This window comes from Miniopterus schreibersii (assembly GCF_964146895.1).
Source record: "Miniopterus schreibersii genome assembly, chromosome: 2".
Classification (NCBI taxonomy): Eukaryota; Metazoa; Chordata; class Mammalia; order Chiroptera; family Miniopteridae; genus Miniopterus; species Miniopterus schreibersii.
In genome coordinates, this window is record NC_138102.1 from 40,473,871 (window position 1) to 40,500,128 (window position 26,258).

General features: G+C 35.8%; 1 protein-coding gene across 2 annotated transcripts in view; it reads right to left on the reverse strand.

Annotated features, from left to right (window-relative positions):
- Positions 1-14,062: 14,062 nt before the first annotated feature.
- The window catches only part of GPC5 (glypican 5), a 1,126,386-nt gene continuing 1,114,190 nt past the window's right edge, over positions 14,063-26,258 (reverse strand). For both annotated transcript variants that reach the window (XM_081130889.1, XM_081130890.1), the window contains one exon: positions 14,063-15,005. In XM_081130889.1, coding sequence (XP_080987015.1) covers positions 14,848-15,005 — 158 coding nt within the window. In that variant the 3' untranslated portion in view covers positions 14,063-14,847. The remainder of the gene's footprint in view (positions 15,006-26,258) is intronic.

Here is a 26,258-nt window from a genome sequence, read left to right on the forward strand (position 1 = left end):
TTACATTTAAAATAGTGTTAACCTAGCTTGGAGCCTAAAAGGAGACATACCCTATGTAGTGATTAAACATATGAGAAGATACATGGGAAGTGAGCATCTAAACCCTTGACTTCCCAGGTGGAAATTTATAACCTGAAATGGTAAATTATGTAGATATTGTATGAATTGGGGATCTTAAAAGGGATCATGCAAAAGCCAAACCTCTGTATCCCTGAGCAAAAAGTATAGATATTCTGAAGTAAATTTCAAATACAAACATATATTACATATTTTTGTTTGTAATCAACACTACCATCAAAGATTACTTCATTACTTTAAATTGTGCTTGCTCAGTGAGCTGATTGACATTCATAGTTATTTATGTTTTCTCAGTACCAGAAGGAAATTCATTTGATATGAGTGATGTCACACAACAAAATGACTTGATTGCATATTTGAAATTGTATCCTGTTTTATTCAAAGAAAGAGCTACAATTTAAAAATTCTAAGTGCTTAGGAGTGCAATAAAGAGTGAAGGAAACCATTGTCCTCTTACTGTAGAATCAGCATGTTAGTGTAAGTTTTTAAAAATATCTTAAAATTTAAGCTAAACACTCAGCTCAGAGGTTTCGGTGCAGAAAGGTTTCAAAACCAATCTCTTTTCATCCTGTGGTTTAAAGTCAGGGCCTCTCAATAATGTAGCAATTATTTTTTAAATGGCCTTGAAGATTTGTGATTTTGAGTATAGAATACGTAATAAGCATTGATTACTTCTATTCTAACTTAATTTTACTCTCCATGTCTTTTATACCTTAATACTTTTATGTTAAAACTAAGGATCAAATGAATAAAATGACCATAGAAGACATGGACCAACTCAGTTATATACTTTTTGATTTTTAGAAGGAATTCAGCCAAGGTAGTTATATGTTCCCTTTAAAAATGTTATTAGTAGTAGAGCATTTAAGTACCAAAGTATAATTATTGCTGTCAGTTTGGAGTTTCTCATCCAGTTTCAGCATGATTGTGAGGTGAAGCGGAAAGGGGCAGAAGGCTCTGGATGCCATACAGGACTGGGTTCAAGTGCTCGACTCAAATGGCTTTTGTCATTAGCTATTTGAATAATATTGAACAAGCTTCTTGACTCCTTAGCATTTGAGTCTCCTCATCTATAAAGTCAGCTGATGATACTTACTTGATGAGATTTTTGTAAGGATTAAATGCAATTATTGATATTAGAAGGATTGTCACAGTAGATTCACGGACAATGCTGCTTCTCTTTTATGCACAGATTTGAACTTAAAACTCAAGCAAAGGTGGCCATCTTGAAATTATTGAAATTGGCATAAAATCACATATGCCAAAATATTTCCTATAGTTCCCCTTTCCCAGGCAGAATTCCAAACCCATTAACCTGACCCTCGGCTCTCTTTCTAGTCATCTCTCTCAATACTCCCTTAAAAGAAACACTTCAACCAAAGGACATACTTACTGGACCCTGCTCTTTTGATATCACTTTGGTCTTATTTGTCTTGATGAGATTGCCTTTCTTCAAACCTCTTATCAGTTCCTCTAGGTCTATCTCAAAGGATAGCTTTTCAAGACTATCCCAAGACTCGAATACATAGAACTGTATTCTTTCCGTGCCTTTGAAGCGCTTACTGCCTACACAGCTCATTAGGTATTTAGTCATACAAGCCCCTCTGATAACAATGTGAGGAAATAATAATGCCAAAGCTGGGAATAGAGTTCTTTTTCACACAGAGCCAGGCACCTACAACACCCTCCATTCACATTTATTGGGGCAAAAAGAAGCCTTCCTTCAGTAGTAGTATTCTTTTTGATTGTTTTTTAGTCATTGTTTTGTGCCTCTGTTGTGATCAGAATTATATGCAGCTGTAAGTAGCAAAACTAAAAAATAATGTCTTAAAGAAAATAGATTTTTAGTTTCTCTTTTTCTTTTTTTTAATCCTCACCTGAGGGTTGAGGATATTTTTCTCATTGATTCCTAGAGAGGGTGGAAGGGGAGAGAGAGGACAGAGAGAGAGATACACTGATGTGACAGAGACACATCGTGTTACATCGGTTGTTGCCTCCCATGTGTGCCCTGACCAGGGCTGGGGACTGGGCCTGCAACCCAGGTACCTGCGCTTGACCAGTAATCAAACCCATGACCCTGGTGCACAGGCCAATGCTCTAACCACCGAGCCACACCAGCCAGGGTGATTTTTAGGTTTTCATTAAAAAATTGGGGTTAAGGTAACCCAGCGTGGACTGGTGTGCAGATGTATAGTCATGTTGTATCTAGTGCATTGATAGCTTTCTCTCTGGCATTTCTACAGTGTGGTTCTTGCTTCATAGTTCAGCCACTGAATCCATATTCTGTTGCAATAGGTTAGAGAAGGTAGGGAAAAGAGGCAAAGGGCAAATTCTAACTCTTTTTTCCCAAGAACAGTGTAAGAATATGGATGTCTCAGCTCAAGCAGTGAGCAAGTTCTATTTTCCTCTGCCCTTTTTGTTTACTCAGGCCCTCGATGGATTGGATGATGCCCACATGCATTGGAGAGGGCCATCTTTACTTAGCCTGATTCAAATGGTAATCTTTTCCAGAGACACTCTAAAAGACACACACAGAAAAAATGTTTTACCAGTTACCTAAACATCCCTTAGCCCAGTCAAGTTGACACATAAAATTAAAAGTCACAATCACTGCTTATATTTTATTGGCCAGAACACAGCCATGGCCTCGTCTAGCTGCAAGTGAGACTGGGAAATCCTGGGCATCCATATTAAAAATAAGTGAGTTTTATTACCAAAGAAAGAAGGGGAAGATGGGTATTGGAGGTTTGCTAGCAGTCTTTTAGATCTATCTGAATAGGAGGTTGCTTAAGGGCAGGGTTGGCAACCACCCTTGGACCCTGAAACATTTTATGAGTAAAAACAAACATTTCCAGAGCCTTGTAAGGAAGATGAAAGAGTCTCAGGTTAACACATAGGGAGCATTGACACAATCATTTTCAAATATGTGATAGGGAGCCAATGTTCACAATTTAGAGACAAGAGAGAAGAATGATGAGGAAGAGTCAAAATAATGTTTTATTTTGAGAGTGATAAGATAAATGTAAGTTTTTCCATCTAATAGCATCCCAGACGGTAGCATTTCCTTCATGGGATAAGCAAGGGAGAGAGCAGATAAAACAAGGTCCAGAAACATGATTTTTGTTAAGGCATTCAGAATTAAAGAGGTAATTTAACAGAGGAAGATTAGCCATGCTCTCCAAATTCACAAGAAACTGGAATATAAACTGGAACTCCAGTTGAATTTATAATAAGCAATATATGGTTTATTTTTCAATGCTTGTAATATTTCTGTTCATTGTTTTACACTGATAAAATCATGATGCATGGGGATTTCCTTTAGTAGCTAGAATACTCTTGATGAGCCGGGAATCAAAGCAAAATAAAATTATTCTTCAGGGTTATATGTTCTCTAAGTCTTGGTGATTTCTAATAAGCATCCCTGACCCCTTAAAAGTGAATATCTTTCTAGCACATTCTAGAACACATGTGTACCAATTAGGCTCTTTTAGAATGCAAGGAATAGCAACTTGCTCAGTTTGCCTTAGAAAGGGTAGGTGTAGAGCTGGAGGCATGGAGTGGTGGTGATGCAGAGCTCTTATGCAAGTGCAACTCATAAGTACCTGCTTATGCATTCCTGCTTGTATTATTCATGTCCCCCTTTGGGGTCTTATTAATTAGAATCACAAGCTGTCTTGGATAAAAGCATAACTGCTTGGGCAACTATGTTAATCAATCTGTCTAGACCTCTGCCTGGGAATGTCCTGTGTGAAGGAAATGTGTCCAAGAATCCCACACTGGCAAAGCATGAGGGGGCCAAAGTCTCCTGTGTCAGATTGATGTGCATGAGAACGGAGATGGAGTGGCTGAGCAGATAAGAAAAACAGAGGTAAAGTATCAAAGGGCTTTGGAACTAGCTACTTGGAAGCCATGCCAACACAGATGTCAAGGTGTGGATAACATGGGCATGGCCGGCTTCACAGATTGGGTGCAGATAACATCCACAAGCAACATTCTAAAGTAAAACACACTTATACACATGGATTTGCAGGCTGTATAGTCTGCTTCCTTCAAGACAGTCTCATTATGTAAATATTTGGTAAATGAAAGTGTTTGAAGTCTGGGATGGGACAGATGGAAGGAGAGAAGCAATTCTAATAGCTTTTGTGACTTAGAATTAAATTCTGCCCTTGGATATTGCAACCATCACCAGAGATTGCTATGGAAAGGGCTGTCATAGCATCAGCCCAGGAGCCAGGAGGAAAATTCAGAGACTCTACTTGATGGGAAATGACGGTGGGCTCGATCCTCCATAGTAAAGGGGGTTGTTCCTCAGCTCACTCATCAAGGAGTTAAAAAATATATTCTAAGAGTTCAGCTCTTTTAAACCCCATTGTATAATGAGAAGAACCATTTTTGACAAAAATGTTTATGTAGCTCTGTTAGTTTGTGCAGGCTGCTATAATAGAACACCATAAACTGGGTGACTTAAACTATACAGAAGTTTATTTCTCACAGTTATGGAGTCTGGGAAGTCTAAGATCAAAGTGTTGGCAGATTTGGTGTCTGGTGAAAGCCTATTTCTTCATTCATGGATGACCATATTTTAGCTGAACTCTCACATGGTAGAAGAGGGCAAGGGAGCAATCTGGGGTCTCTTTATAAGGACACTGATTCCATTCATGAGGGTTCTATCCTCAGGACCTAATCACCTCCCAAATTACCCACACCCAAATACCATCATATTGGTGATTAGGTTTCAACATACGAATTTTTTTGGGGGGGGGGGGGCTGATTGATGCAAACATTCAATCTATAGCAGCAGCAAAGAGGATTACTATGAACAAGCAGCTTTGTCTTTAAAGGCTACGTTTGTAGTAGTAAGTTTCTTCCACTGCCCAGGGTAAAGGTATAGATTCCTGTCTCTGCCATTGTAGTTCTCCCAAGGCAGATTATCTTACTCCTCAGGGTTAGCATATGAATTTTAGGAACAATTTGTCAATTTTTGCAAAAAAGGTCAACTGCATTTTGATAGAGAATGCATTGAATCTATGTATCAGTTTGTGGATTATTGCAGGATTTCATTTTAAACAAGTTATGTTATCGGGTAATGCCCATATCTGTTCTGGATTTAGCTTTCTTTTCTGCAAAATGCAGAAAGATACATGATCTTTAGGTCTCCACATAGTTTTAAAATCAAATAATTTTCCATCATTTTGGTCACTTATGTCATAATGTGAAAGATTTTACAGAAGAGCAAGTTTTGATAAGATCTTAACTAATGTTTATTTAATACCACAATGTTCCAGTAAGGATAGATAAACTACTAATTAAATCTTCCTAACAAATCTGCCAAGGAGGTGGGGTACAATCATCCTTATTTTCCAAACATTTAAGAGAGTGGATGGCAGAGCTGGTATTCAAAACAGGGCCTAGTCTTATTTCCAAGCCTGGATTCTGATTTTGTATGTAGTGGTCCATGCAGGCACTGGGAGTATAGAGAAGAAAGATAACGGGACACTAAAAGCTGAGCGTCACTAAAGGAGAAGCACAGTTGGTGATGGGGGGAAACAAGGATATATTTTAGGTCCTTTGAGTTGTCACTCCTTCCTTGGTCAAGTTACCTTCAGTTAACAACCTACAAGCAAGTAGGTGCTTAAAAGTCACACTCTTATATATTTTAGAATAAGCACAATAAGCTGACTATTTTTGTGCTCATTGCATTGTTCCCTGGAGGGAAAGTCTCTTAAGGAAAACAGAATTTGTAGGTAAGACTGTGTGAGTGTTTCTGCAATATAAGCTTTATATATGAGTCATCATCTTGCTGCAGTGGTCATATAAATTCTCTGTACATACTAAGAGGTTTGTTTTATCTTGATCTGTTTCAAATTAGAAATCAAAGTTGATATGGAAAAATAAGTAGAGATTTGAAAAAAGTTATTTTATTAACCTTCTCAGTCTTTGATTAAGAAGCCAGGAATAATAGACATTAAGGCAAGTTTTATGAACATGTAACATTAAAAAGCACTCTTTGTTTTATGTGTTTATAAAGCATAAACACAATAATTCCACTAAACATCTAAACATATGAACTGTGAAAGTATATGCATATTTTATAGTTAGATATAGATAAATGTGTATGTGTTTGTGTATTTATATTCAGTCACAGCCATAGTGTAATAGAGGGGTAGCTAAAGTAGTAGTAAAGTAAAATTATTATAAATTTATTGCAGTTAATTATCTGTGATAAAATTCTCATTTTTTTAATAAATGAAGAGAACAAAATACTGCAGTTACAGACACACCATACTTAAAAGCTATCCTTTTAAATAAGCTGTGATTCCAAGCTTCCATCTGCTTACATGCTGAATGATAGAGAACATTTGCTCCAATTGCTGCACTTAAGGTCTTTCCTTATTTTCTGAATTAGCCCCTGCACTGCAGGGGACCAGATAACATGCTTCCATGCTCTCTCAGCTTGTTCTGTAATAAATCATCAGAGGCAACAGCATTTGTTTAGGCCTATTTAAATGGGTCTCCTGGGAAAATCTGTGAGAAGAGAAAAATCCTGTCAAACTAACTTTTGTAACTTCATATCTTACTTTCACACGCACTTATCTTTTGGTCTTTCAATGGTGTCATTCTATGCATTATTTATTTTTAAACATTTTGAGACACAATAGCTGAATTAGTGAAGACCTCAGGTAGCAACTCCTATAAGATTAGCTAGAACAAAAAGCAATTAGTTGCTAAGTATTTGATGTCAGGATAGATATATTTGCTTATGTTATCTATATTGGTTACATGCCTATATTGTCCTATCCATTTTATAAAAGAGGAAGAATTTTTGTTATAGCTATTCTTCCCTTTATCTTTTCTTATACAGAAAAGCCACCTCCCTATATATGATAAAGAAATTAGAATTATAGCCCAGCTGGCATGGGAAGTGGTTGAGCATCAACCTATGATCCAGGAGATCACGGTTCGATTTCCAGTCTGCGGCACATGCCTGGGTTGTGGGCTCAGTCCCCAGTGGGGGTTGTGCAGGAGGCAGCCGATCAATGATTCTCTCATTGATGTTACTCTCTCTTTCTCTCCCTTCCTCTCTCTGAAATCAATAAAGATATATTTTTAAAAAGAATTATAAACACATGCATAAAGTTTTACCTAAAATCACATTTTATCCATTACTATTTAAAGCATTTTTTATATATTAATGATTATAAGACATCAAGTAAATAAATGTTCTGTATCATTGCATCAGTGTTTTCTGTGGTAAGGCTAGGAATCTCGAAACCTAGAAGGAAATTTAGTAATAATCTGGCTCAGGCACACTATTTTACAGATGAGAAATTGTAGTCTAAAGAGGTTATGGGACCTGCAGAAGGTCATACGGACAATTAGTACTAAAATCTTTGAAGCTGTGTTTGTTCTGGATTCTCTAGCATTTTGGGATGATGAGTCAGTGACTGAGACAGTCTCTCCATCAGGTGGCCACACCGGAGCATCTGCATCTGGCATATGGAATCTCTTCAGGACGCTCACCTTATTACCAGAGCTGAATCTGAGACGAAAGAAAGACTAAAGAAAACAAGAAATATTTGAGAGACTAGATGACAATAAAAAGTGACTGTAACAAGGGAAAATTTAAAAATAACCTGCAAAACCTCCAAATTGCCAAACCTAATCAACTGATCATGGGTTTCTTCGAACCCATGGGCTCCTAAGTGGTTCAGTGGAAAAAAGGATTTGGAAGTGTGACTTATTTAGAATACTTATTAGCAATGTGAACTTAAGGAAATAACTTTGCCACTCAGAAACCCCCACTTGGTGGAGACTTTTAGTGCGGTACTGAGCAACATCCCACTTTCTCACTGATAATGAGTACTCACGCCACTGGGGCTGTGCTGTGCTCTACCCCATGTTATAGTCACCCACAGGGTGGTCGGAGCGTGCCTGTCAAGTGGACCTTCACCAGGATAGGGAGGTTGAGGTTTAAATTTGTTTTAGTTAGAGGCCAATTCACATGTGAACACTGGGTCAGGGCCAACATCCTTCACAGTTAATAACAGCAAGACCACTCTCTAACTCCCTCTATTTTTGAAATATATTTTCAATGAACAAGCCTAACAGCTGGGGTGAGGCTAAGCAAAACGTGAAGCAGGCAGGAGGCGTTCTCCTCTGTAGTTTCCCTCTTTATTATTTCCCTGTTCCCTGTTCTTACCTCTACTTATCACTCTCAAACCTGTTTCTTTAGCCCCTATTTCCCTATCAAAAGCTTATGCACAGGCAGAATTTAGAACTATATATTTTGGTATTATCCCATCGAGGGAACATGTGCATTTTAACAGAAGGCTTAATAAGAAAGGAGTTATTAAGGCTTATTATGCCCCAGGTGGGTTACTATTATGTGTTACATTATCTACTCTTCTAAGTAATAGTGAGTGAGAGACAGTTATCTCAGTTTTACAGATAAGAAAACGGAAAGGAAATAGAAACAATAGTACAGAAATGTGTGTTGGGCACTGGGTGAATTGGAGAAGCATAATGGCTTTGCTAATTGCATTCTGGAAGTCTGACAATTTTGACCACAATAGTGGAAGAGGGGTCTGTCTTGATTCTATGTGGGTCTTTCAACTTCATTCTTATGAAATTGCTGCTGTTGAAAATTCTTTACCTGGGCAGTGCCTAGATGTATTAAAGAGAGAATAAGACCGGTGCTTGCTGAACACACTCTACTGCTCACAGCATTTGTCATGCAATTGGGATTTCTTAAGAAAATAAGAGACTCTCTTCCGACTTTCCTTCTAAGACCCTTTCTTCCTTCCATTTCAGTGCTTCTCAAAGGTGGGTATTGGAACCATAAAAGTAAGAATTTACACACCAAATTACTTGAGTAATTCCTATGGGTTAATCTCATTCCTTCAGTCTCCAACAAGTTTTGGTCCTTAAATATTCATTGTTTTGATTCTAACTCATGGTGTCCCAAATTCCTCTATTCCCATCTCTTTCCCTCTGTTCTTTCTGGTACTCAAAAATTTGGGGGGAAGAGAGGATGTGTGATCTTCTCATGAACTCTTGGTAAAGATGATTCCAATGGGATAGTTGACAAGTTGAGAAAGGTGAAAGACTCTTGAATCAGGTGTTTGAAAATGTATCTGAAAACATTCATCTCTACCTGACTCTGTTTCAAATAACTTATTACTATTGTTGCTCTGAAAATATAAATTATATTATGATAAAATTCTTCAGGTTTTTTTTTTTTTTTTTTGCACATGAATGCAGAGAGGGTAAAGAGCCATATTTGATTAAATAGCTATAAAATAATGACAATATAATAACAATTCAGTAACCATGTAATTCCAGCAAAAACAAAAGTAGACTTTCAACTCGAGAAATATGATTTATTGCAATTTTAATCAGAAATGATTTGTATACAACAATCTGCATTTAAGGAAAATCTTAATATTCCCAGAGTCATACCTGACAAAATTAAAACATTATGTCTGAATTTTCATATAACCTATGTAATTGTGTACCAAAGTTTGTAACCTGAAGACTACTCAGTGAATGTCATAGGATAATGGAAGTCTAGGTTGGATTCATTTACTCAAGAAGAAACAATTGTTACTGCACCTGAAGAATTCTGATGAAAAAAACAATATTTATGTGATTGAAAACAATTAGCAATAAACTAATTAAGTCCTTTTCAAAGTGTGATTACTGAGCACTTCAGAAGATCTGAGTGTTTGGGAGGAAGTGGCTTATTAACTTCTGTCTTTTAATGAGAACACTGTAGACATTTTATTAAAAATATGTTCCTGAACAAATAGAGGGTAAAAAGGCAAATGTAAGACTTAAAACACTATTCTGCCACATCCCCTTTCTTCCCCCTTCCCTCCCTTCCTTCATTTATTATTTTTTTTATGTCATCTCCTATCTTATAGCCAAAGAAACATTTTATACCCTTTAGTTGCACAGAAAACAGTCAATTCATGATACTTATAAAAGTTGTGTGTTTTCTTTCTCATTTTTGGTAGCTTATTTATTTTGGGGTTATGTGTTTGAATGGGATTTACACATGTGAGAAGGTACAGGTTGGTACTAAAAAATTTATATTTACATTTCTCCTTTTCATTATGCTTTTACGCTAATATGTGATTTGATAATTAATACAATTACCCAGTCAATTGTATTTGTTTTTAAATCCTAGTTTGAGACTTAAATTACCTCTAAATGATTTTTATTCTAACCTCATGACTTTTACTGCTGTTCCACAACAATCATACCTTTGAACCAAGAATATATACAGTTTATTTAAACATTACACTCACCTGATTGTGCTATGACTAGTTGTATGATACCAGACAAATAGCACAATATTTTTAAGGCTCAGTTTCTTCATTGGCAAAACAGAAATGATGTTACTGAGGAGACTAAAGTAGATTATGCACAAAGGCATTTATTATGATGTCTGTAGAGAAGAGGGCCAAGTAAATGTTCGCTCAGATTGTTAACTTTTCTTTTCTAATATATACAAAATGCTGGATTGTTTCATGATCACTTAAATTTATATAAAAATAACTCAGAAATTCAAGGATATGACTTCATTTAAATGATCCCAGCATAAGATGTGACTATAAAGATGTGATATTTTAAAATATATACATTCACTTGAATGTTAGCTTTTAAGTGAGGGGTGGGGAACCTTTTCTCTGCCAAGGGCCATTTAGATATTTATAACATCATTCTCAGGCCATACAAAATTATCAACTTAAAAATTAGCCTGCTGTATTTGGTCAAACATTTAATTGAATTTATTGAATTTTGAGTCCTGCCTGTGGTTGCCTTGGCAAGAAGAGACCAAATTATTTCACTGGCTGGATATGGCCCAGGAGCCAGATATTCCCCACCCCTGCTTTAAGTCATCTTGGAAAGTAGACATGCCTTCTAACAACTGTACCATTGCTCAAAAACTTTGTAGGTTTTACTTAAGAAAAACTCTTCAAAGCAAATTGAGTCATATTTAAAACAAAACAAAACAGTTTCATTGTTTTTTATTTGACTAAAAATCAAGCCCATCCTTGGTGGTGAGGAAGGTCAAATGAAATATTCCATATCATTTGAAAGAGCTTTGTAAATTGTAAAGAGCTATACAAATGTAAAATGTTACAGAGTGAGTTAAAGGATGAATAACCTTATTGAGATTTTTAAAAATTATGCCTCCCACTTAAAAAACAATTCAGAAAACGTCCAAGTGTTTAGAGCTCTGGTTGCTTCATTGTGATATAGTCTCCAAGCTGCCTACCTAGAGGTGGACACACACATTTGAGTATGTAAAACTTAGTTGGTAAAAAAAAATTCATTCATACTATTTTTTCTTTTAATTTTTATTCAACTTATTTGGGTGACATTGGTTAATAAAATTATATAGGTTTCAGGTGTACAGTTTATAATGAATCATGTGTATATTGTGTTGTGTGTTCACCACCCAAAGTCAAGTCTCTCTTCACCATTTATCGCCCCTTTACCCTCTTCTACCTGCCCCTACCCCCATGTCCCTCTGGGAATCACCATGCATTTGTGTATCTATGAGTTCTTGGGGTTTTTTCTTAATCCCATCACCATTTTTACGCAGCCCCCCCGCCCCTCCCCTCTGATAGCTGTTAGTCTGTTCTCTGTATCCATGTGTCCATTTCTTAGTTTATTTTGTTCATTAGTGTCCACATATAAGTGAAGTCATGTGGTATTTATATTTCTCTTACTGGCATATTTTGTTTAGTGTACTACTCTCCAGGTCCATCCATGCTGTCACAAAAGGTAAGATTTCCTTCCTTTTTATGACCAAGTAGTTTTTCATTGTGTAAATTGTACACAGCATTTTTATCCGCTTATCTACTGATGGGTACTTAGGCTGCTTCCAAATCTTGGTTATCGTACATAACACTCTGATGAACATAGGGATGCATATATTCTTTCAAATCAGTGTTTCAGGATCCTTTAGATATATTCCCAGAAATCGCTGGGCAGTTACATTTTTAATTATCTGAGGTAACTCCATACTGCTTTGCATAGTGGCTGTGCCAATCTGCGGCCCCACCAACAGTATACAAGGGTTCCCTCTTCTCCACATCCTGGACAAAGGGAGGCACCAGTCAGGTTTATGGGAAATTGGGGAGAATAGCCCCTCCCCCAAATCCACACCACTCAGTCACTGATCCTCCCCGACACTGCCCAAATCTCTATATCCCAATCCAGGCAGCTGACAACTCAGCAGGGCTTGAGCTCCACAGGGTGGGGCAACAGGGAGTCCAGCAGGTGGGGCTATTCATTTCCTCAAGTTGATGCCATAAAAAGGGCAATGCTGCTCTTAAAAAAATAGTGTTTGTCAGGCAGGAGAGTGACTCAGGACAAGGGTCCCAGTGACTCTTCTTAGCTGTTTCTCCACAGCCACAAAACCCAGACTTTCCTCACATGACCAGTCCACTCTGCCGTCCCTTTGTTGGAGCCCAGGGTGAGTGGCTGCAAAGGAGAAAATGTGCATTGGCCCTTTAGGAGGGCATCTATGTCTCTAGCAGACTCCTGTATATCCCTGGAAGACAGAATCCCCACTGATTTTCACAGGAAGATGTTATGTGGGAGCCTCTTCCAAGCTCTGGTGATCTGTGTTGGGGAGCCCAGCATGGGCTGAGACCCCAGGCTTCTCAGGGGGAATGCCCAGAGCTGAGATATCCCTCCAAATCTCAGCTGCCACCCATGGGAGTGGGGCCAGTCATTTTCATGTCTTCACCCTTCCTACTAGTCTTGATGTGTTTCTTTTTCTCTAAATCCTTGGCTATAAGACTCCTATTCTTCTAGTCTTCAGTTGGTTATTCAGGTTGATTGCTCTATATTTTGATTGTATCCTGTTTGATCCTGGGAGGAGGTGAGTGTAACACCTACATAGTATACCACCATCTTGCATCTCCCCATCCACACTATGTACCTTGTACTTATCCATTTTCTGCCATAGCTAAAATTATGTCCTATGAACTAATTTTATCCAGAAACATCTTAGATAGCTAAATCATGCCCTTTAGTTTTTTTGTCTTCCAAATTCTTCTAAGGTTGGGTCAGCAATTTTGTCAGAGCAAATCAACTATAACTTGGGCTGGAGTGCAGGGAATGAATGGGTGTTACTTGTTTCAGAATTATTTACATGATGAGCTGAGGTTGAAATAAAAATTTAAAAAATATATGTTTACGTTATAATTTGTAGAGTGTGGTGATCAGCAAATGAGTTATACACCAAGTAGATCATGGAATAAATAGTAAGATCTGGAACAGAAAACTAGGAAAATAACCTCCAGATTTGGCAGATAGAGAAACACTTCCAGCTCTGAAACATTGAACGGAGAGTAAAATCTGATTTGGCAGTTTGAACAAATTGTGGTTTAAATTCACCACTGTCAGATCATTTGGTTAATTGAGACTCTAAGAGAGAACAGGGTTTGATCATATACTGTTTTCATGATTTGGAGAGAATGATCTCACCTTACAAATATTGGCTGTCAGTAGAGTCCTTATCAACTCTTTCTCAGAGGTCATTTCAAATTCCTTTGATTTTTAAATTTTATTTTATGGGTTCAACACTTCTCTTCTGTCACTTTGTGTTAATACTTTTTGGCTATCAACTACATGTAATGCTTCTTAATAAAAGCTGACATATCTCTTCCTCCTTAAGTGCAGCAATAGACATAACCTAATAGGTGTCTACTGAAGCATCTTATCATGGCTGGGAAATCAGGGACTGTGGATTAGCAGTTCTGCTAATGTGCAAAGAGGAAAAGAGCAAAAATGTTGCATGCCCTCTTCTCTGTACATGTCTTTAGATATTTATAAGAACCTTAAAAATGTATATAGATAGTTAATTGTTCAATATCAAGATTTAAAAAGAAACAGCAAATAATATTTTGAAAATAGAAGGATATATCATTTTGCCAGAAGAAAATGATCAGTAATCTTTAAAGTTTTCCACCAGATAATTAACAGCTTTATTAGAGATATTCCTAGAGTAGGGATGTGCTTTGTAAGACAGCTAAATCCAGTAGTCAAAGAGAGGTGGGAACAGAGCCACAATACCAAATATTGCATTTTGAATATAATGGAATACAGATCAGACGCTACCGAAATACTCAGCTTCAAGGTTAGTCAGTGGCTAAGTTACAGTGGATAGAAATCTTCAATGAAATTATGTGAAATGTTCCTCAACAATCTACTCTATAATGTATAGGTGTTCAGTAGTTTCTTTCTATAGCTTACAAAAATGGAAGAATTTCTTGAAAATGCATGCATACTACTTGCCATTATTTATTTTGATTCCTTTAATGAAATCTTAATCCTAGTATTTTAAGAAACACACTGTACTGTTTTCATTGTCCTGCAAATAGATCTTCAGTTCAAAATACTGTTCTTTTAGAAAGAAAGGGGTTTGGAATTTAGGACAATAAAATTACAGATATACTATATCTTTCTTAATTAAAGTCACTTCTGTATTTGCAGGTTTAATACATTAGAATTTAAGATGATTTAAGTTAGATTCGAAGGAGACATGTTTTCAAATAGCCTATCCTTTAAACAATGATTTGTAAATACTTTGTGAACCTTCCAACTTGTTTTCTAAGAGGTTAGTGTTACATACCTTTTTATAAATATAGCTGTTATATTAAAAAAGATCTCTTATTCCAATCAGATGAAGAGGGGAGAAATCAGACTTCAATAAGACATATATATCAGAGCAGAAGGGTTCTGTTACCAAAGCCCAGGCAGTAACATCACCGCACCCATCAGAGGAAATGTCATTGCCTCAGTTGCTGCTGTACATCCTGCTCCAGTTGTGTCTAAGGTGTTACCGCCATCTGTCTGATGGATTTGCTTTACATCACTGAGGTTCATCTCATCTGGCATCCCTGCAGAGGCAAATGAGAGAACACAGGATGATGCATGACCACCTTACCATGATTTGTCTAGAAATACTCTTAAACCCAAGTGTGGGCGCCATCGTTTATCCATAGCATTCTCTGTGTTCACCTAACTCTAAATGATTAACGTGATACAGGTACTTCTGCTCTTCTTAAACTGGAGAGTCCAGATCCTTGAGCGAGTTCTCAGAAATATAAGAGCAAAGAGAAATGCACCCCCCCCCCAGTTTCTAAAGCATTTGGAATATTTCCCTAATGTCATTGATTGGCAAAAAAGTAAAGAAATTTAATTAAAATGTCATGAGCTATGGCATCATTGTTTGTCCCGAAGATGTAACAACTGTAGTAACTATGTAAAGCCTTTCTCTTGAAAATAAAACAATATAAGGAGAAATAATTAAATAGGCTGTTTTTAACAGGATCCTTATTGGAAATATATCAAAGAATAATAACTAATATTAAGTGATATACTTTATATACACACACAACTTCAGAGATGGAGATGTAGACATTTGTCAATAGATCAAAGACTTTTTTAATAGGGTGACCTGGAGATTAAAGTCAGGAATAAAGTGTTTGATTTAAAAAACAAAAGTGGGCAATATTGACCAAGATCCAGTCATCCTGGTTATTACTTCTGTGTGTTATGAAACTTGACAAGCTGTACAGAAGACTAGCTCCTAAATTATTGAGGATAAAATAATCATTTTCTTAAGTTTAATATACTTAGGGAATCACTAACTTATCACTTATTATCTAGTGCCACCAATATTCTGAGACCATGTGACTATCTGAATTATCTCATAACGTGCCACTATCAGTCACAATTAAGTTTAAATTTAATGTTGCTACAGCCACAGATATTGACATTGTAATTACAGTGAGACTGAAAAAAGCTTCACAGAAGGCAAAGTCAGTATTTATGTAATCAGGTCAATACATATATATAATTCAGAAGATGAGTTCTATTGCATTCAGAGCATTAAAACGAAGCGCTGCTCTACTGATCTACCCTATTGATTTTACAGTCTGAGCTCCTGCATTATTATTCATTGTTTGGGTACATGTTTTGCCCTTCCGTGTCATTAGGCAAGATGAATAAACGAGTGATTCATTTTTTATAGGGACTGGAGTAGAGTGTAAATATTTTAGTCATGGTTTTATACTTCTTGTTATGCTAGGGCTTAACAAGGAGTTATGAGGACTCTAGGCAATTAAAAGAATTTTTTTCCACGATTACTACATAAATTTGAGCTCTAAGGGATTTACTTTGCTTTTTTAAAGCACTGTAAAGAGGTTCCTGGATTGCATTCATGAATAACATTTTTTTAACACCTTTCTGAGGTGGCATTTCTCTCATTCATGAGCCAGGCACTGGTCTGGGTTCAGGTGATACCATCTCCTGAGTAATGATATTTAAGTAGGAAGATGTTAAATCTTATGCCTGCAAGGCAATGCCAGGGGGGATATTCCATACTCAATCTGATGTCATTTTGACATCTGAGGGAAAGATGTTACTAATAAATTAACGTAATAGCGCTAAGGAGGATGGCCTCGTGAGGTAAGATTTGTATAAAAAGGATTGAAGATCCCTTCAAGAGACTGACAGGGCTACAGTTTCTAATCAAATCACAACCTAGCTTTGACATCTGTTAAGAAATCAGTATTCTGAGAAGGCGAGCCCCACAATTATTTGATGCAATGATTGTTTTCTTAAAGGAATTAACTAAGTTTGTAAATTATACCAAAGCTTAAAGAAAGACCCATAAAGAAAAAAATAGTTTGGGAATTTATTAGATTAACAAATTAAGCAAAAACAAATGAATCTTTGAATAATGTTTTCTATGCATAATAGTAACACACAAAGATGCCAATAAATTCATATTTCTGCCTTTTGTGGCTTACGAAGTCTGGTAGGAAAGATAGTCATGTTATTGCAAAATTAATGTAATATTAAAACTTGGGTACATGCGTGATGGTTGGTGCTATGAAATATGCAAAAGAATGCAACTTGGTGAGGGAAGGCTCCACGAAGGAAGTGTTGTTGTGGATTAATTTATTTGGCAGTATCTACAGAGCATTTGCTATGGTGTCAGTACTGTTCCAAGGACTTCACAGATATTAACTTGTTTAATTCTCACAACAGTTCCATGTGCTAGACACAGTTATTATGCCTGCTTTTATGGATGAGGAAACTGAGGCACAGGGAGGTTAAGTAACATGAATAACGTGAGCAGTGGAGCCAGGCATCAAATCTAGTCTGGACCCAGCCTGTGTTGTGATCACCTGCTGTGCTGACTCCAGGCACTTGGCTGGACACCAAGAAATCTGTATTTAATTTGGGAGTAAAGAAGGTCAATTATGTTTGCCCAGAGAGTTTCACTAGGAATAATTTTTTCCTTGCTTGATCTGGGATTCCTGATTATGTGCTTGTTTTGTGTATTAATCAAGCAACTGGAAGTATTCAGGGTTAGAATTCCTGTGGGTGAGTACCTGATGATGAGTGGAAATGGCTTGGTGAGTCTGAGTATTGCAGCTTCTTTTGTTATGTATATGCTGGCCTTTTCCTTGAGGCTGGGAATTGGGGTATTCCTCCCTTTGTCTCTGTTCTGTCTAAATATGTATTTTAAACATTATTAGTTTCACTAAACTAAGACCATGTTTATAGGTGATTTGTTTTCTATTTTTAATACGGAAAATTGCATGAGCAAGAATTTTTTAGCTTGGTCACTCATTCACAGAATTTACCCACTCCTGGCTCTGTGTCAGGTACTGTGCTGGAGACTAAATATATCCTACGCACTTTCAGGCTTTTCTCTTCATACTTTGAGTCCACAAAACTACCAGGTGTCTTCTCTATCAGTGGTGAAAGTATGGAGCAGATTTAAATGTTAAAAGCAGGACTAGAGGTCATTATTTGAATTCAATGAAGTAAAAATAATTTACCTCTAAAAATTATGGCACCACAAAAATGCCTATTACATAGTATGTTTTTAATGAATATTGTTGAATGGATACATTGAATAATGACTCTCATTCTCACAACAGTAGGATGAGTTAGGTACAATTATTTTTCCTCATGCAACAGATTAGGAACAGGTGCAGAAGAAGTAATTTACTCCAGGTAACATACTGTGGCTGAATCCCAGGTGTGTTTTCTTTGATTCCAGAACCATGCTTATTGCCACTACACAATCAAAGCATTGAATTTGCAGTCAAACTCTGCTCTGCCACAGATTGGCTGGATGACATTAGACATGACTCCCTTTTTACAGAACTTTAAAATGAGAGCATTTTCAGTGAGAGAAGAGTTAGTCAAAATACAGTGCTGGCTAATTGATTAAATATTTGGAAAATCAGCTAGATTTTTATTTCAAAGAATCTCTAAGTGCTCCTGGGACCAAAGATTTAAGTACAAATAATGAAGAAGCAAACAAAAGACATAGGGTGATATTTTTATTTATGTTTAGGTGGTGGAAAGCATATTGCATTTTTTAGGCAGAATATATAAAAAAAATGAAGAGTTTTAAATTCATAATAAAGAAAAGCTTCTGTATAACATGGAACATCATTAAAAAGCGTTAAGGGGACAAATGGAAAAATCGAGAAAATAATGTAGTGTACATTGTAGCAAAGGAATGTCTTTAACATGGAGTTCCCATAATCCATTTGTAAACTACAATGTCCCCATAGAAAAACTATGAAAGAAAATAAATGAAAATTTACAAAAATATATAATATATAAAAAATTGAAAGTCTTCTTTACTGGAAAGCCAATAAATACAGTCTTACAAATGATGAGGTGTCAATTGTCTGATGTGCAGCTGACAAATGCAGGGCAGAGAACAGATGATAGACAGTTTTGGCAAGGATAGAACCCTTTTTTAAGGAATGGGCAAAATATATACATATTATTTAAAATGTATGTTTACCTAGACCCAAGAATTGTACCTATGTGAAGCAGTTCTATGAGATTAAGAAAATATGCTCATATATATTCACAAAATGTTAATCTGTGCATTTTTAGAGAAAAATCATAGCCATTAAGTGTCCATTAGTAGGGAACTAAAAAAATTAAGTGCATCCACTTTTTTTCCCCCTAAAAATAAGTTTACTTGGCAGGGAAACCTAGGCAGAGGTCAGTAGATCAGTATTCTTTTTTAAAATTGAATTTATTGGGGTGACATTGGTTAATAAAATTATATAGGTTTCAGGTGTGCAATTCTAAAATACATCATCTGTATATTATGTGTTCACCATCCCAAGTCAAGTCTCCTTCCATCACCATTTTTGCCCCCTTTCCCCTCTCCTACCTCCCCCACTCTTCTTTCCCTCTAGCAATCACCATACTGTTGTTTGTGTCTGTGTTGTTTGTTGGCTTAATCCCTTCATTTTTATCACCTAGCTCCCAAGCCCCCTTCCCATCTGACAGTTGTCAGTCTGTTTTTTTTTGGGATCTGAGTCTGTTTCTATTTTGTTTATTAGCTTATTTTGTTCATTAGATTCCACATATAAGTGAAATCATATGGTACTTGTCCTTCTCTGACTGGCTTACTTCACTTAACATAACACTCTCCAGGTCCAGCCACACTGTCACAAAGGTAAGATTTCTTTCTTTTTCACAGCCAAGTAGTAGTCAATTGCATAAACATACCACAGCTCTTTTATCCACTCATCTACTGATGGGCGCTTCGGCTGCTTTTAAATCTTGGCTATTGTAAATAATACTTCAGTGAACATAGGTGTGCATATACTTTCAAATCAGTGTTTCGGGTTTCTTCAGATATATTCCCAAAAGTGGAATCCATGAGTCATAAGACGGTTGTTCTATTTTTAATTTTTTGAGGTAACTTAATACTGTTTTGCACAGTGGCTGCACCGTTCTGCATTCCCACCAGCAGTGCACAAGGGTTCCCTTTTCTTCACATCATCACCAACACTTGTTTGTTGACTGAATATAGTCATTCTGACAGGTCAGGTGATACCTCATTGTGGTTTCAATTTGCATCTCTCTGATGATTAGTGACATTGAGCATCTTTTCATATGTCAATTGACCATCTGTTGTCCTCTTTGGAGAAGTGTCTATTCAGGACCTTTGTCCATATTTTAATTAGATTGTTTTCTTTTGGTGTTGAGTTGTCTAAGTTCTTTACAAATTTTGAGTATTAACCCCTTATTAGATGTATCACTGGTGAATATGTTCTTCCATTCAGTGGGTTGTCTTTTCCTTTTGTTGATGGTTTCCTCTGTATCCATTTATTAAAAATATTCAAAAAGTAGATATTTAAGTCTGAGTGAAACCAAGGAATATGCATTTTTCCTTGGTTTCACTCAGACCTAAAGAATAAGATGCTCTGGGGTTAAGGCCTCAGAACTTAAATTATTAAAATGCATCTGAAGTGTGATTCTGATTATATTAAAGTCTCAGAAGCTGGTACAGCATGGTGGAATTTCAAATAACCTAGAAAACAAATAAATACAAAACCCCACTGGAAATCCAAAAAAACATTTTCTACTGTTTCAAATAAAAGCAATTTTGCCCTGAAAAAAAAAAGTAGACATTTAATTGGTACAGGAAAATGGGTTTTAATATAATTTTATACACACACATACTCAAACATATTTCCATGATCTTTACAGTTCTTTGAACTCTGATAGTGTATGGCTGTCTTTCTTTGAAGTTAGGGAATCCCTCATCAATTTCTGTATTCACCTAGTTAGCATTTAGTAATAATTAGGTGAATGAATAAATTGATTTTTAATCAAGGACAGAGAATTATAAATTTATAAATATGTTTCTTTAATTCAGTTTTTTCTCTTTTCTTTTTTCCCCAGCCTTATTGAGATATAATTGACTTATAGCATAGTGTAATTTTTAAGGTGTGCAACATGATGATTTTAATACACATATATACATTGTAAAATAATCACCACCACAGTTTTAGGTAATGTTTCCATTATGCCACATAATTACAACATCTTTTTTTGTGGTGAGAACATTTAAGATCAATCTCTTAGTGATGTTCAGGTATATAATACAGTATGAGCTATAATCACCATGTTGTATATTAGATCCAAAAAACTTATGTATCTGATAACTAGAAGTTTGTACTCTTTGACCAATGTCTCCCTATTTACCCCACTTGTCAGCCCCTGGTAACCACCACTATAATCTGTTTCTGTGTTTAGATTTTTAAATTCCATGTGTAAATGAGATCATATAGTATTTGTCTTTCTCTGTTTGATTATTTCTCTTAGCATATGCCCTCAAGGTTCATCCAAATTTTTACAGTTGCAGGATTTTCTTTCTCATGGCTGAATAATATTTCATTGTGTATGTAAACACACACACATATATACACACACACACACACATACACATATGTATGTATTTATATTACATCTTATCCATTTGTGCTTTTACAAAATCTTAGGCTGTTTCCATATAGGGGCAAATTTGAATAATGCTGCTGCAATAAATATGGGAGTGTAAGTATCTCTTGGAGATCCTATTTTCATTTCCTTTGGCTATATACCCAGAAGAGAGATTGCTGAATTATATGGTAGTTTTATTTTTACCTTTTTAAGAACTTTTCATACTGTTTTCCATAGTGCCTGTACCAATTTACATTCCCAGTAACAGTGCAAAAAGTTTCCCTTTTCTCTAGATTCTCGCCAACATATCATTTGTCTTTTTGATGGCAGCCATTCTGAAAGATGTGAGGTGGTATCTTACTGTGGTTTTGATTTACATTTCCCTGGTGACTAGTGATGTCCAGCACCTTTCCATGCACCTGTTGGCCATTTGTATGTCTACTTTGGAAAAATGTATATTTAGTTCCTCAAATTCAGTTTTTTAAAAATATAAGGGCATAAATATATTTCAGCAATGCAGAATTTAGAATGAAAGATTAGAATTAGATGTGAACTTAAAATTTTACACCTGAGAAGAAAATTTGTGGATGTAATGAAAAAGATCCCTATGAGAAAATTAACTTTGCAAGTACTTGCTGAATAAAGTTGCTATATAAATTTTTTTTTGTGTGTGTTATCATCTAATTCAGTTAGATCCTATCTCTTAGGAAATATGATTGATAGGTGTGCCTACAATGTTGAGTCCCGTGACTCCAGAATATATCCTGAAAACTGTTGTTATTTTGGATTTTTCAGTTTTCCATGGGAACTTCCATAACCCAATAACAATAGCAGAGTGGCTGACTGTATGGTTGAAAAGACAAGGTCCCTGATAATTCTATATCCTCATGAACACCCTAACTGAAGGTCATCTCTAGGATTTTCTACTTGATTTTTAGAGTCTAATAAATGAGGCTGTTCTCATGACAGTCTCTTCCATTCTCTGTGGGACAGGGGCTTGAGATTTAATTACAGTCCCATTGGCTGACTTTTTATAGCGATGATAGTCCTTTTCAACAAATTATATGAGTAATGAAGTAATTTTCGCTGGTATTAAGTTAAACAATGAATTAAAAGATTAATGAAAAATTATGACTATAAACCAAAGCTTACTTTAAAGTAGTATGATTTATTGTGAATTTCATCTCTGGGTAATGTTGGGGATCATTATCATTTATTTGTTACTGCATCAAATGAATTATCAGTGACTATCCAATAATTAATGATGAATAGATTTTGGCAGCTATTGAGTTTTAGCACAGAGAGAATATTATTTTTATATCTTGCCAGTTCCTGTTGCTGTATTTTATTCCATAATGATCATTTAGGTCTTTTCCCTATTTGCTTTATTTGATTTTTGAAGACTTTAGAAAGCAAACAGACATATTGAAAATGCCAAATTATTTTATTATTTTATTTTTATTTTTTATCATCACCCGAGGAAATTTTTCCATTGCTTTACAGGGAGAGTGGAAGGGAAAGGGAGAGAGAGAGACACTAATGTGAGAGAGAAACATCGATTGGTTTCCTCCAGCATGCGCCCCAGCCAGGGCCAGGGCCAGGGATCGAGCCTGCAACTGAGGTGCGTGCCCTTGGCCAGACTCAAACCCAGGACCCTTCAGTCTGCATATCGATGCTCTAACCACTGAGCAAACCGGGTAGGCCAAAAAATGCCAAATGATTTTAAGTAATTTTATGATAATAATACTGGTGTGTGTGTGTGTGTGTGTTTTGATCCATCATTGTGAAATTTCCTCAACAGTTAATTTTAAAATAGAAACTTTGAAAGGTCTTTTTTTGCACCACTGATAACTATTACCAAATATTAAAAGTATATTTATTAAATATACTATAGTCCTCAGTTATATAGTATAGTCCTTAATTATAAGAATTTACAGGTAATTTGGAACAATTCTAATTGACTCTAAAAATTATTTTTAAAATGTATAAGACTTATCAAACCATACTACTTATGTAATAAAAATCACAAGATATTTGTTATATCTTGTTTAAGTTTGTAATAATATGGGCTTAAAAATAATTAAAAATAAAATAATAAAATGTTATCTATATCTAAACACATGGTAGTAACATTCTAAGGTACCAAAGACAAAGAAAAAAAATTTAAAGCATCCAGAAAAAGGTCAGTTGTCCTTAACAGAAGGAAATATAAAATTAATTTTCAAGAGCAATAATAGAAAATAAAATAATTTATTCTGAACTTGAAAGAATCTAGAATTCTGTAGTGTTAAACTATGTGCAAGAAATAAAGGTGTAAAAAGTATTCTCACAAAGAGTCAATGCGTTTAGCATTCCCCCAAAACCCCCCTAAAAGAATTTTAATAAAGATTATAAGTAAAAGGGCAAGAAATTGAGTCTAAATAAAGGAGTGTGATGAATGTTATAATAGTGATCAAAGCAGTTAGCAGATATTTAGGTTACTGAATTTAGGTGTGTTGACTGAAAACAACAACAAAGTGATTAACTTGGGGGGTTAAAAAATAAGACTAATTAAAATAGTTGAAAATAATTGCTAAAACATCCTAAAATATTTGTATAAGGAAGAATTTATAAATATTAACTTTAGATTTAGTCAATATAACAGTTTATTTAAATGAATATTAAAAATTCAAGGCTAAGCATTTGAAGAATATGAAATGTATACATTCCTAATCCACTGAGGTGTAAAGGAGATTAATGAAAACCAATAAAAATGCAGCAAGAACAAATGCACAGACAAAAATGCCTCATAAAGAGAAAGCACAAAATAAGAAGTTAGATCATTATGTAAATAATTTAGTTGTCGCTAAAGAAAATGAATTAAATTAAATTAGAAAACAGACATTCAGTTTGGATTTTTAAAAACTCTAGCAGTACACCAAAATATAAAGATACAAAAGGTAAGAGATGTTTGAAAAAATATATTTCAGGCAAATAATATCCAAAAGAAAGCTGATGTCTTTATATTAATAAAATATAAAATGGGTTTTAGGTATTAAAAAGATAAAGAAGGTCATTATATAATAGAAATAATTTAGTGCCTATGTACAACAGTTCTGAGCCTAATTTACCTTTAGCATGTTCTAAAAAGTAAATATTTAATAATGAAAACTATTTGGATAAAGTGAATTAAATGCACACATCCACCGTCAGTGGGGGATTTTGACCCCACTGTCTCAGTAACTGATGGCTCAAGCAGATGAAAGCCAGTGTAGATCTGGGTGACTTGGCATCCGCAGTCTGTGGGGAAAGGAAAGGACTCCATTGCCTCCTGCATGCTTCTAGTACACTTGTCCCATCTTCTTGTCCTACCTCATCCACGCTCTCACATGGAAAGAGAGCACACTGCTTTGGTTAGTAAGTTGGGAAGAAAGAACCAACATGCTGAGCTTTGTGATTTCTCACCCTCTTTTGAATTTGCCTACCCACGGTGAAGATGCCTTCTTCCTTGTACTTCACCATGGTGTAAACTGAGGCCAACTTTCCTGCAGGGAAGGCATGTAGTTTTCTAGCTATTCTTCTGACTTGATGGCAGTTCTTGGGTGCAATATTAGATGTCATATACAAGCACATTCTTCAGTTTAACAGTAAAAAGCTAACATTTTTATTTTTACTTGTTTGAGACTTATGCTTATATTTTAATTGGTACTGACCTCAAGAGAAGAATAAAGGAGTGTTGCTTTTATACTACCTCCAAATGTAAACATTTACAAGCTTGATCTAATAAATATGGATAGATATATAGGTAGGTAGGCAGGTAGATAGGTAGGTAGATAGATAGGCAGGTACGTAGATTCATAGATAATATCATGCAGCAATGATAGAGCACATAATGCACAAACACTCTTTTAAAGCACACAAAATGCATTTACTAAAGAGATTGCATATCAGGATACAAGGCAAATATCAACAATTAATAAGTTATTTTAACATAAAGAAAATAAATTCTTTGACCCCAACATAATAAAAATAAAAGGTAAACCTAAAGGGGAACCATGTTCCCCACAGCAAACCTAGTCACATGACCATCCCTAATGACAAGGAGCTAAGAGGTATAGTACTACTATATGCCCAAATGGGGAAAGACTCAAGCATGTAGGCCAGAGATGTCATATCTATCAGGCTCCCTTTAATTGTATTTGTTTTCTCTTAAGCTAGGCACATCTGCAGAAAGCTTCTTCCAATATCCTGCTGTAGAGTGATGCCTTGGCTGCAAGAATTCTGGGAACCAAATGGGAGGAACAGCCTGGGGGTAGCGTGTAGATCTCAACATTCATTATAGGTAAATAGATGAGGAGATATATAGATAGGTAGCTATGTATTTGTCAATCTTCTTTCTTTCAGAATAATAAGAACTCCTGCTCTCAAATGTGACTGGCATTCCCCAGTCCAGAGATTCTTTCCAGAATATGCCTTCTGTGTCATATTGATGTATGAAAGAGATAAACACCTATTGGTCTGGAGTGGAGGAAGGAAACATGGAATGTTACAGCTACTGTCTAGTCCTTTTGTTGACCCTCTTCTATACCCTTTTACTAGAGGTGATAGATGATGCCTATTTCTATATCTTTTTCAGATTCTACCGACCAAATCTGTTTCCTCAATGTTGCTTGGGAGTTGGCTCTTTTGGGCCTACTATCATTCATGTATCTACTTTACAGCTTCCAAATGTTATTGCTGCCTCTTCTGTTTCCTCTACTCTCAGTAAATTTATGTTTTTGGTTAAAAAATGTTCTTACTCTGTATTTTAGTGGGGTTGTGGGAGAGAATAAAAATACACGTGTCTGATCAGTTTGTCATCTTGAAGGTAACTTGCTGAACAATTC